This window comes from Sebastes umbrosus, chromosome 12 (assembly GCF_015220745.1).
Source record: "Sebastes umbrosus isolate fSebUmb1 chromosome 12, fSebUmb1.pri, whole genome shotgun sequence".
Lineage (NCBI taxonomy): Eukaryota > Metazoa > Chordata > Actinopteri > Perciformes > Sebastidae > Sebastes > Sebastes umbrosus.
The window spans coordinates 20,374,648-20,388,096 of record NC_051280.1 but is presented as its reverse complement, the minus strand read 5'-3'; the positions used below and the strand labels follow the sequence as shown (position 1 = coordinate 20,388,096).

General features: G+C 40.5%; 1 protein-coding gene across 6 annotated transcripts; it reads left to right on the top strand.

Annotated features, from left to right (window-relative positions):
* The first annotated feature begins 1,081 nt into the window (after window positions 1-1,081).
* Window positions 1,082-13,420, top strand: gpsm2 (G protein signaling modulator 2). 6 transcript variants are annotated; one of them, XM_037788260.1, is made up of 17 exons: window positions 1,082-1,151; window positions 1,243-1,302; window positions 3,672-3,710; window positions 5,587-5,964; window positions 8,170-8,391; window positions 8,467-8,602; window positions 8,715-8,854; window positions 8,947-9,070; window positions 9,538-9,653; window positions 9,865-10,020; window positions 10,099-10,207; window positions 10,326-10,455; window positions 10,542-10,618; window positions 10,737-10,925; window positions 11,055-11,214; window positions 11,319-11,509; window positions 11,640-13,420. In XM_037788260.1, exons 4-17 carry the CDS (start codon window positions 5,900-5,902, stop codon window positions 11,820-11,822), a joined length of 1,998 nt encoding a protein of 665 aa, XP_037644188.1. In that variant the 5' UTR covers window positions 1,082-1,151; window positions 1,243-1,302; window positions 3,672-3,710; window positions 5,587-5,899; the 3' UTR covers window positions 11,823-13,420. The 6 variants fall into 6 exon arrangements, with proteins under 6 accessions (XP_037644188.1, XP_037644191.1, XP_037644192.1 ...); XM_037788263.1 differs by lacking the exon at window positions 5,587-5,964 and having other exon boundaries at window positions 1,083-1,151; XM_037788259.1 differs by lacking the exon at window positions 5,587-5,964 and having other exon boundaries at window positions 1,124-1,151; window positions 1,249-1,302.
* The last annotated feature ends 29 nt before the right edge of the window (window positions 13,421-13,449 follow it).

The window sequence follows — 13,449 nt, the reverse complement described above, 5'->3', positions numbered from 1 at the left end:
GTTATGACTTTAGTCTCGTCATAATACGACTTTTTTCTTGTAAAATTACGACTTTATTCTCGTAATTTTACGACTTTCTTTCTCCTAAATTTATGACTTTATTCTCGTAAATTTATGACTTTATTCTCTTAATGTAACGACTTTTTTCTCGTAAAGTTATGACTTTAGTCTCATCATAATACGACTTTTTTCTCGTAAAATTACGACTTTATTCTCGTAATTTTACGACTTTCTTTCTCCTAAATTTATGACTTTATTCTCGTAAATTTATGACTTTATTCTCTTAATGTAACGACTTTTTTTCTCGTAAAGTTATGACTTTAGTCTCATCATAATACGACTTTTTTCTCGTAAAATTACGACTTTATTCTCGTAATTTTACGACTTTCTTTCTCCTAAATTTATGACTTTATTCTCGTAAATTTATGACTTTATTCTCTTAATGTAACGACTTTTTTTCTCGTAAAGTTATGACTTTAGTCTCGTCATAATACGACTTTTTTTCTCGTAAAATTACGGCTTTATTCTCGTAATTTTACTTTTTTTTCTTGTAAATTTATGACTTTATTCTCGTAATTTTACGACTTTCTTTCTCCTACATTTATGACTTTATTCTCGTAAATATTTTGAATTTATTCTCGAAATCTCCGATTTTTTTTTCTTCCTTTAACTACTTATGTTCTTTGTAATTTACTTGTCTCCATTTTTGTTTGTCCTTAGTTCCTAGTAGTCTTTTTTTGTTGATATATATATATATATATCAGAAATGAGGCATGATACACACCCCACAGAAGTCCGTATCACTGACATGCACATGCTTCCTAATAAAAATATTTGAAACACGATACACAAGTGGTCCTTTGTGTTTACTTTGCAAAAGGGTGTCGAAATGTCATATATACATGATAAAGTCTGCATGTCTGGGACTGTACTGTCTGACAGCCAAGTAATGACCCTACGTCATCTCATTCTATTCAAATCTATTGGTCCAATGACCGCTCTTCGGGGGCGTGGCTTATCTTTGAATGTCGTCTCCTGATTGGCTACTCAGCGAAAACACGGTGGTAGTACATCCACAGGGTTTTTCTTCTCTTTCACCAGAGAAGTTAAATCGAAGTTTTTACAACAGTTAAATGATAAATGTCAGTGAGGTAAGGCTGGATATAATAATATACAGCTTGTACATAAAGTACAGACGTCTGTTTGTTCTTTTAAACCGACCGTATGTTTGTTATTCTTGAGATAAAGTAAAGAAAAGAAGAGAAAGAAGAAGAAGTCATTGTTCGAGCTGGATCGCCTAACGTAAGTTTAGCTGCTAACATGCTAACATGCTAATCTGTCGCTGGCTGGATGTGATAGTGAAACGTTAAAGAGAGAGAGAGGGAGGAGGTGAATTCACTGCATGAGGCTGTGTTAAACTTTCTGACAATAGTAACTTGTGTTAAGTGTTCACAATCCTCTCCTTCAAGCTAAAATGTGTCTGAATGGGGCTCACACTGACAGAGATGTGTCCAGTAACGTTAGAGATTAATCATCATAACAGTTACTTCAGTTAATCAGTAGTGTTAGAATAGAAAGCTTTATTGTCATTGTATTAAATACAACGAGATTCACAGTTTGCACTTCTAGTCAGTGCTTTAAAACAAATACTTGACATGACTAAATGAGGCAGATAAAACAGGTAAAACACACACACAGTTATAAAGCGAATAAAACAGGTAAAGTAGATGTAATAAATAAATATAAACAGAAGTGTTACACTAGAAGTATAAAAATAGATGTAATGTAAACAGGTAATTGCACTTGTAAAATAGATGAAAAATAGATGTAATAAATAAAATGTAAACAAAGGTATGTATATTGCATCAATGATATATTGCACAGACAAATGTATTTCACATTCAGTGTATTAATATTGCACAGATTTATTGTTTGTTCAGTGTCTGTATTTCCCAGGGAAAGAAACTGTTACTGTTTGTTTACGGTCATATGAAATATCAATAAGAATCACAAACATATGCTGTAGTATTTGAAAGCTTACATATGAATATAGTATTGTACATAATAATTGCTTAACTGTATTTGTCTTGCATGATTATGGCCATGTTCATACAGATCTGTCATTATACTTGCACTTGCATTATTTATGCCAGTTTAGTAATACAGTTTTTTTTTTTTTTTTTTAATAATATGTTTATTGGGTTTTCTTATTTTCACAAACACAATAAGAATAAGAATAAAAAACAAAACAACAACAAACAAACACTGGTACAGCTCAGATAAAAAAATATATATATAGGAGGTCATAGGAAATAGTCCATAGTGCAGGAAAGTCACAGGATATATGAGTTCATGTTCAAGACACTCCTTATGAGATAATGGAAGAGAGATCAGGTCCAATATAATTCAGATGGGGCTGCCAAATATTGTGGATCTGATCTACTTTGGCATGTAGAATATTTGTAAGATATAGAAGGGACCATCTCAAATATGACTTTTCGCCAGCCTTGAACAGCGGGTTTCGTATCACTAATCCACTGTAGAAATATATTTTTTCTAGCAGCAAATGTAAGAATGTTATATAACCTTTTGTTGGCCGCAGTAATTATATTTGTACTTGGGATTCCTAAAATCAAAGATTCATTTCTAAATCCTTATCAAATATCTTTTCCATTTCACATAATATTTCAGACCAGTACTTCTGTAATTTATAACACGACCAAAGGCAATGGGTTAAGGTACCTATTTCGGTTTTACATTTGAGACAGAGGAGAAATGTAGTAATACACATTTATATACAGGCATTCACACACACACACACACACTAACATCACCCAGACCTTTAATATGTGGCACATACTGTATACACTGTCAGTTTATGAGGTACGCTTAGCTAAAAGCTAATGCAACAACAGCCCTGTAAGAAATATTAAAATGTTTAGTTAGTTTTTTAAATAGAAAGTTGTTGGGTAAAATGTGTAGTCATTGTGGAGGCTGTAGTTCTTTTAGTTTTTTTTTAACTTAGTTTTTATTGCTGCTTCCACAACTTATGCAATCATCATCATATTCTTTCCAAAATTTCACAACTTAAAACAAGGAGGGGAGAAAGAAAACACACAAAAAACAAACAAGACTTCATCTTAAACGGAGAACACATACTTAAACAATCCAAAGAATTAAAATAAAATAAAGTAAAATAAATACATTTAAATAAAAAATAAATGTGGTGAAGGGTCGGAGGTCAGGACGGGGAAGTGTGTGGAAGGGTATGTGTTGTAAGGGTGTGTGTATGTGCTTAGAGAGATGACATGGGTCAGGAAGACCGAGATACAAGTATGATCCAGGATATATAAAAAATATTCAGATCACCGATCACTGTATTAGTATAATCATGGGAGGGCTCCACCTTTTAATAAATGTGTCTTATACTTGGATGTGTTTCTAATATTCAGACTTCCCTTATTGAGTGTTATTTATTATGTGTACCTGGTTTATGTAGCCAATAAACTAGCAACTGAGTGTGTATATCATCTGGAGTACTAACTCTGTATCATAGTGTCCATAATCATGTAAGGCAAAACACTCAAATGTTAATACACAAACTTAAGTATCCAAGTACTGCGACACCGATATATTTACATGTAAGTTATTCACAACACTTTTCCTTGCAGGCTTCCCAGATTTCCTGTTCCTGTGTGGAAGACACACAGGTCAGTATCCCCGTTACTTACAGTATGTAGTTGTTTCTTTCTTTTGTTTTGGTGCAGACTTTTTGCTGGCTCATGGTGTAATAAGGGCTGAGTGGTGTTTCCATTTTTAGATTTTGCTCTCAGTGGCTGGCAGTAGTCATTTTAGTGCATCAATGGACTGTAAGCACAATGAAAATAGATCCCATCTGCTGTGTGTTTAAGATGAAATCATGTCCTGTTTGTGACTGAAGAGTCAGTGATTACCTACCGTGAAGCTGTCATTCAAAAACAAACCTCTTTTTTTTTTTCCTGTGATGTGTCTTAAGTCATGGATCACTTCTTCCTGTTACACACTTGTTCATGTTCACTGTAGGGCAGGTCTCTCTCAAACACACCCAGTTGGCATACAATGGTGGAAAAGGCTGCACCAACACTGGCACACACCAATTGGTGATTATAATAATGTGCAGGAACATGCACTGCACAGACTCCCAAAGCCCTGGGCTTTAGTTTGTGTTATAACTGTGCACATTCACGTACAGCAGCAGCAGGGAATAACAGGCTTGGCAAAGAGAAGTTTTCACTTTCATACTTTTTTTGTTTGTTTGTGTACACAAACACAAACAAGCCCTACAGTATATATGTATTTTTAGCAGGTCCTGAACTAACTGTAAAATGCCTCCCTCAGTTCTAAGTTTAGTGTTGAATCTCTACTGCCACAGCACAATAAGAGACCTCAACAGTCAAGGCATGATTGAGTTGTTGCAATCTGTCAAAACAGATCTTGTTTTTATGTTTCCGTTTCGTTTGTCATCCGTTTTAGTATGAGCTCAGTGATGATCTAATACTAGGAACTGCTCAGCAAGCCTATTGTAGATCAAAGGTCCTTATCCAACATACTTTATGATGACTGGCCTCCTTTTTATGTACGGTAGCTATAACTGGGTCTGGATTAATAAATACAAAACATATCTGACGATATTTTGACTTTTAAGTAATATTAGAGTAGGAATAAGATAATTTAGCATACCATTGAGTGGCCTAAATGTAAAGTAGGGCTGAGCATATTTAGACTGCTGGAAAAAGAACACAGCGGTGGTCATTTACAATGATCAATTTATAAAATACAATGCCATTTATGTGTTTGAACTGTCTCTGAAAGGTTTTCAAGTACACACACTGCTTGTTTGCCATGTCTTTGTTGTCTTTTAGCTGTATATTTAGCATAAAGAATTAACCCAGTTTGCAAATAACCAGTCTGCCCTATTTCCCATTTTGTGTGTGTGGGGAGAGGAGGGGCTGATGGGTTAAATTTGGGGGACAACTGGGTGTGTCTAATATGACCTCATGGAGAAATGAGGTAATGGTTGGCTCTGGTCTATACTTGGTGCAGTCTATCTTATCCATGTAGCTTGCTTATCACTGTCCTTTCCTTTGGTGGGAGTAGCATTTGCACAGTAGGCTGTTTTGCAATTTTTTCCCAGAGCTTCAGTTTTAATTTAGTGACCTTTCTTTTGATTAATCATGCAACAGGTTGCTGGTTTCTCTTTCTTGTCAGCGAATACCTCTGATTTGCATTTCCACACTCTGGAGATATGTGATATTATATGTCTGCTTGCATATGGTACATCCTGTGGCGTTCATCGCTTGCTCACCTTGTAGTAACTTTAGAGCAGCACACACGCACGTCTCCAAGCCCGGATGAATTGAGTCACCGTCTTAGACTGACAGCTTGCCTGCGTTGACCCCCATCCATCCAGTCATCCCCCCCCCCCCGCCCTGCTCTCTCACTTTTCTGCCTGCCCCGCTTGTGCACGCTGCTGTTTGGTTGGTGTTGCCATGGCACCGTGTGGCCAGAATGAGGCTTCACATACAGCATCTTGTGTTCTCTTCACAGAGGGCCGCTGACCAGATTGAGGTGCAGTGACGCAAAACACACACAGTACACGAACGCAGCCGTGTGTGGACTGACGCTCAGGACTCTGCAGCTCTGTCTCACACTCATGGGGTTACCTTGTCCTGTGAACATTCAGCGGAGGGACGGTCGCAGGCTTGACCACATTTCATGACTTTTTGTTTGGTTTCCCCCCTCTTGCCCAACTCTCTTTTGACCAAAGATTTTTAATTTATTTTTTGTTGGCTCTTGTTTTTGAACACAACCATTTTTTTCGTGAACGAGACTGGGATTGTCCCTCATATTATGCACATCAATGGATTCCAGTGGCTCAGTGGTTAGCACAGGAACTGAGGAGCAGTCCTTTCATGTCCGCTACAGGTAGGAATCTCTCCTCTCTCAACTAAGGTATGGTTGTAGAGTAGATTTCCTGGCTCTGTTTTTAACAATTTGCTTTCCCTGATTACTTTTAGAAGGGACTGTAAATGTAAATTATTGGTTGTTAGTTTAGAGAAGAAAACTCTCTTTATATTTATTTTAAGGCTTGTTACATAAGATGTGTCGGTGTCAGGTACCAGTATTTATTTGGTATTACCTTAATGAGGAAGTGATGGCATTAGTATAATAAGAAATTATAGAGTGGGAGGACTGTTTCACAGTGCTTTATGAGTTTGTTGACTAAAGGCAGGCATCAGCCAGCTGTCCCTCCAAACATACCCAGGTAAAGAGCTCCGACAGCAGGTGTGACCTGCTCCAGTTGGTTTCAATATTTAACAAGCCCTGAAAAATTCATCACTGCCTGCTTTGTTTTTCGCCACACGTGTGTCAGACTTATTTGGGTAGAGTAGGCGTCTGCTCGGCGGGGGGGGGTTTATGTTTCTCCAATGAATACTACTGTCAGGATGGTTATCGTTAATGACTTGATTCCATTAAACTTCACTACAGAGTCTGCTTGTACCCGACACGTCTAATAAATCTGTTAAGCACTCACCAGCGATTTAATCTGTCGGGTGCGCACTCTACAGTCGTAATCTAATGTGACCAGGTCAGAAGAGAGAGCTTTAAAGACAAGCAGATTAGCTGAGAAAATGCTGATTGATCAGTTTCTTTGCTGCCATGCGTTGGAAGTTGATACTGTGACGACATCACACGCGTCTCCTTGAAAGTTTTCCAATGCGTGATGCTAAAACCTGTATGATGTCAGATGACCAGTGGTTCTGATGTCACAGGAAAGGAATGCTATTTTTTTTAAAACCTTTTTTTAAGACTTAAATCAGCAACAAACAGGATCCTGATCCCCTTCCTAAACTCTCTCCATGCTTCAGACAAAGAGAAGGAGCAGCAGCCTGGAAGTTTTTCTTGTGGAAACCTCAGTAGATGCCTCTCAGAAGCTCTATGTGCTGCTGCTGTTGTTGTTGTTGTAAGACACAGAGAGCGAGCAGGTAGGCTAGTATTTGCCACTGTATTTGCTGCAGTGCTGGAAAAGTATGTTGTTAACTTGGTAGTAAACAAAACGTAGGCTTTTCTAGTTTTAAAGCTGCTGATTAAATGAGCTTTACGACTATTCAGAACACCATGTTTGCCTTTGTTCACCAATTATAGCCAAGCTGGATGAAGAAACAAGCTACTTTGTTTGGTGTTTTTTTTTGTCATTTTAATAGCACACCATAAACAATGTAAGCTATTACTTCACGTGAGGAATCCACACTACATTGTGTCTTTATGTTAGTGTTTCTGGGTCATCTTTTGAGAGCTTATGAGACAAACTCATGGGTGGACACACGAGGAAAGCTTGAGATAAACAAACTGAGTAGACTTTGTGTGAAGCCGATCTCTTCCCAACAATACAGTTTCCTGAAAAAACTAAAGTTGGCAGTCTAACAATTTTTGCTTTGCACACATGTGCTGCTCAATCTAAAGATAATCCATGTGCAGATAAGCTACCGCCAGCCATTGTCTGTCACTCCTTTCATCTGGCTTTGAAACGCCAGAGCCTAACCTCATTTGTAACTCCACAAACTGGGTTGCCTCAGACAACCTAGTTCTAATTGCATGTTACAGATCATATCCTGCATTTTTATTGACAATTGATTGACTACCAAATGTGGATCTTTTAAGGCAACAACACAACATATTTAAACCATTTCAAATTCTAAAGCAAAGCTAATAAACAGGGGAATGGTGAACATTGGTATGCTTTAATATGTATACCCGCTCTTTGCTTTATTTGACTGTAAAAGGAACCCACTTCACTTTCTGAGGCATGTCAAAAGGATATGAGATCTAACAAACAGACCCCAGTTTGAGCCATTGTTCTCTGTCGGTGGAAGGAAGTGGCTAAAAGCACTCTTTCTAAGCAAAGGGTGAAAGCTTTTTTTCCCTGGTTGTGAGTGGAGTCCGGTCAGTTGGCTGTAGATTTCAGCCAGAGAAGATCTATTTTTTCCACAACTTCTTCATTATTGGGCTTTAAATCCTGTCTTGTGATTGTAGATACTTTGGTGCTGCTTATTAAGAAGCCAGTTCAAACAGCAGGCCAGATCCTTGTTAGACACCTGACGGACTGACTCTGCTTTCTTTCTGCTGTAGGATGGAGGTGTCCTGCCTGGAACTGGCGCTGGAGGGTGAGCGTCTCTGTAAGGTGGGCGACTACGGAGCAGGCGTCTCCTTCTTTGAAGCCGCCATCCAGGTTGGCACAGAGGACCTGCAGGTGCTCAGCGCCATCTACAGCCAGCTGGGCAACGCCTACTTCCACCTGCATGACTACGCTAAGGCCCTGGAGTTCCACCGGCATGACCTCACCTTGACCAGGTTGGACCTGCACAAGAACCCCGTTAACAGATCATTACTATATTTATTATTACTAACATAATGTGTGTTGCGTAGGACAATTGGTGACCTAAATGGAGAAGCCAAAGCCAGTGGAAACCTTGGCAACACATTAAAGGTGCTGGGGCGGTTTGACGAGGCTGTGGTTTGCTGTCAGAGGCACTTGGACATAGCCAGGGACATTAGTGACAAGGTGAGGCATCAGGATATTCAAGCCCATCAGTAATAATGTATACTGTGTGTATACAGTGATTCAGAAGACCTGAACCTTCAGTACTGACATGTTTCTCATGGATTTGTGTTAGATGGGTCAGGCGCGAGCTCTGTATAACTTTGGGAACGTGTACCACGCCAAAGGCAAAAGTATCTGTTGGAGCGGAGCCGAGCCTGGAGATTTCCCAGAGGAGGTCATGATGGCGCTGAGGAAGGCAGCTGAGTACTACGAGTAAGTCACTGTAAAGTAAGGTGCTGGTGATATTTTAATGATACTATGCCTTTCTGCTATTATCCAATCATATGGCATTTGTGTATTTTCAGGGCAAACTTGGCGATAGTGAAGGAGCTTGGGGATCGCGCAGCTCAGGGTCGAACGTACGGAAACCTCGGCAACACGTACTACTTGTTGGGAAACTTTCGCAAAGCGGTAACTTCTCACGAACAGGTGAGGCGTAACCCTAAAAACTCTTTTCATTATAGTAAGGCATAAAAGTCATAGTATAGTATGTCATAAAAAATATATAAAAAAGTCATAGTATAGTATTTCATAAAGACATTTTAAAAGTCAGTATAGTATGTCAGTAAAAAAGTAAAAAAAAAAAAAGTCAGTATAGTATGTCATAAAAAATATCATTAAAAAGTTAATAGTATATTATGTTGAAAAAAATCATACATAAAGTCATAGTAGGCCTATAGTATGTCAGAAAAAAATCACAAGGCACAATAATCTTTTTTATGCAGATTATCTTAAAATGTGATTAATTGCACAGCCCTTTTATCAAAGCATATTAGCAAAGTCTACACCCTCCATAGACAAGCTTTAAAAATGTGACTCAGTTAAAACCTACTTCTGTAATCAGTTATTCAAACAGAAATGATAAAATATGTTTTTGTGTCTCTTTCTTTGAACAGCGATTGCTCATAGCTAAGGAGTTTGGCGACCGCTCGGCAGAGAGACGGGCATACTGCAACCTGGGGAACGCTTATATCTTTCTGGGGGATTTTGAAGTGGCAGCTGAGCATTACAAGTAAGCCACAGCCTCCACATTCATCTTTAAAAATCATTTTCTGTATAAAAAAAGTATGACGGGGCATGCATACGTACATGTAGTATCTTATGTCAGTGGCCGAATCAAAGAACCGTTGCAGTATACTGGATATGTATACCATAATATGTTGTTCCCAGACTGTGGGACCTCTCTGCAGTGTTTTGAACCAGCTTGTGTGCGTGTTTGTCAGGAGGACGCTGCAGTTGGCGAGGCAGTTGAAGGACCGAGCTGTGGAGGCCCAGGCCTGCTACAGTCTGGGCAACACCTACACACTTCTCCAGGATTATGAGAGAGCCATAGACTACCACCTCAAACACCTCATCATAGCCCAGGACCTCAATGACAGGTATACATTCACTATAGGAAGAAGAAGATATTTTATCTATGCCCCAAAACATGCATTTAAATGTGTTTTTTGATGCAGGATTGGGGAGGGCCGTGCATGCTGGAGTCTTGGAAATGCGTACACTGCTCTGGGGAACCACGACCAAGCCATGCACTTTGCTGAGAAACACCTGGAGATCTGCAAAGAGGTACATAACATTACAGTAAAACAGTGGGAACAATATTCTAAGTAGTTACAAAAACCGGTAAAGGAATCCTCCAGTAGTAATATTAACCTTCCTATATGCGTGTTTTTCTTTTTTCTAGACTGGAGACAGGAGCGGCGAGCTGACGGCTCGTATGAACGTGTCTGATCTCCAGATGGTTCTGGGTCTCAGTTATAGCACTAATAGCTCTTCTATTTCAGAGAATAAGGAAATAGACTACAACCTGCATGGTAAGTTATAAGCTACGTGTCTTCTTTTAACAGTGTAGTTCGTATAACTGGTGTTTATTTTGTTGTAATTGTTGTATGTGTCTTAGGAGCGAGGCCCAGGATGAGCAGACGACACAGCATGGAGAACCTGGAGCTGATGAAACTCACTCCAGACAAGATGAATGTAAGATCTTTTCCCTTGACCACAGATCATTTTGGATGCTTTATCTTCTCTAAGTTTATCATCTTTACCCTCACCTACCTCTGCATTGTGGTAACTGATCCGTTCCTGTGTGTTGAAGGGTCAGAAGTGGAACAGTGACATCCTGACCAAACAGTCCAAACCCTCCATGTCTAAGACTTCCTCCAAGCTGTTCTTTGTCAGCCGTCTCCGTGGGAAGAAGTATAAGACTGGGGGCTCCAGTAAGGTCCTCCAGGACACCAGCAACACCCTGGACACCAGCCAGACGGCCGTACAGGGACCACAGAAGGTACACAGTACAGGGTGCATTGAGATGATAACCACACATGTAGACTTCATTTAGTATCTTACAGCTATCACCAAACAAGGCCTGTTCTGTGTAGCTGCTTTTCATGTTCATGTTTTTGTACTTTTTTAGCGACTCAGTCCTGACATGCTCGGAGACGAGGGCTTCTTTGACCTGCTGAGCCGTTTCCAGAGCAACCGTATGGATGACCAACGCTGTTCAATACAGGATAAGGGCAGCAGGGTATCATTAAACAGCGGTCCAGAGTCGCCTCCCAGATCTATCAGGAAATGTGAGTCCAAATTTCACACTCAAAAGCCATCCAGTATATCTACCTTTTCATACTGAAATAAAATGTCTCTGCTGGCACTTCATTGATTCTCTCAAACTCTGCAGCTGTATCAGAGTCTGCCAACGTCTCTGGCGCCCACGGCCGGCGGTTAGAGGAGTCGTCAGCAGCAGGGGGAAGCCTGCCCGGCCTCAGGCTCAATCAAAACAGCAACCAGGCCGTGATCAGCCACCTGATGGCCAATGCTGACAACGCCGAGCCTGACGACGACTTCTTCGATATGCTCGTCAAGTGCCAGGTACCTGACGTGACCAATTGTACAGAGCTACTGTTTCCTGCACAATGACGAAGCATACGATGCATGTAATACACTATAAGTTATGATGTGCTCAAATTGACGCTCTCTTCCTTCCTCTTAACTCCACCAGGGGTCCCGTTTGGACGACCAGCGCTGCGCCCCTCCCCCTCCTCCGGTCCGGGGGCCGACTGTACCAGACGAGGACTTCTTCAGCCTCATCATGCGCTCTCAGGCCAAACGAATGGACGAGCAACGCGTCACCCTGCCTTCTGCAGCCAACGCTACAGCCAGGCCCGGCACCAGCTCCAACTGAACTAAGCACTAAAAAGGGACAGCCAGGTTTTTATTTCATCTCATGAAGGTGTGAACAGCGTTGTGACCATAGAAATAGAACAGGAGTAGAATGGACAGTGAAACACTGTTTTCCTTGGTGGAGATTATTGTTCGTTGTTATGGTGACAGCACATGTCAGTGGAGCCGTAAAGTGTCTAGCTTTGCCACTAAGGCCAATTCGTACTTTCTTTCTTCCAGTACTTGCTTGTAAAAGGGACAGCCAGCATGGCAGGACTACACACACACACACACACACACACACACACACACACACACACACACTAGAAGCAGACGCTGTTGTTTTAAACGTCACGCTACAATGAGTGAATGTTTCCACATGGACGTTTTTGGATGCAAGGGATCACCACGCTTCCCGGCATTGGACGCTTGATGGGCTGCCACTAGGCACTTGGCAAATGAACTCTTCCACTCGTGGGCTGCTGCTCTCAGCTTTCAAACCGGAACAAACATGGCAGCTTATTTGGAACCTTTGTCTCGTATATTCCGAAAATAGTTTCTGAAAACATTGTAGGCGAGAAATAAGCCATGCAGTTGCTGAATCTGTCTTCATTTTTAAATCGACAACAGTTTGTTTAAAAGTGTTTCGGGAGTTTCCAGAGGCGCACTGGTGGGCCATGATTTGTATAAAGTAGCCTAGACCTCAACTTTACGCAAATGAGGAGTGGGCAATGTTAACGCTACGCCACCAGGATGCATTGCACGGCTGCTTACATAGAGGGAAGCATGGAAAGGACGAATCCTCTGGACACATCCTAGGAGTCCGCGACTTATTGCAAGTCAGCTTATACGGACGTTAGGTTAGCCCGCTACAACAGTTTGCAAAGGCAACGGTACACCGGCCCGCACCGCTCTGACCATCCTGCTCCGTTGATTTGAATGATAACGTCCGTTCTACTCCTATTCTCTATTCTGTTTCTATGGTTGTGACAGACCAGTGGGTTGGTCACTCACAAGAAAGCCTTGTGTATCTTTACATGTGTCCTTCTGGACAAAACAAAGCACTGTCAGCATTATATGTAGTATACAGTCATAGATGTAAATACGTATGTATCTGTGTGTACAGTACGGACAAATCTCAAATTAACGTGGACTTGTTTCGCACAACTTGCACAACACTCAACAAACTCTCAGTAGTATCAGGGACTAAAGTGTTGTTTTTTTATCCTCCTGTATTCATTTAATTTCACCCTAAGTGTATTTTTCAATACACAACTGCAGTTATGACTGTATTTATTGTACTTTTTATGATTGTTCTGATTTTTCCGTCCCACCACTATGAAATAATGTGGTGTCTGAGTCAGTGTGAACACAGAGGTACAGCACTCTTTCCACGTATTTTGTTTATATGTGAGTTTTTTTTGAAGGGGGAGGCTGGGGGGGGGGGGGTTGAGAGGTATCAAGGTTAGGCTAAGGAAATAGTATTTTAAACTAACTATTTGATAAAAGAATGAATTTAACCCGTGTACAGCCCTTATGCTCGTTTGTACTAAATGTTTCAATGACGTCCGAGGAATAAAGCCTCATCCATGTAGGCATCTCGTTTTGACTTTTTAAAAATGCTCAATGTGAACTGCTCATTTCAACTT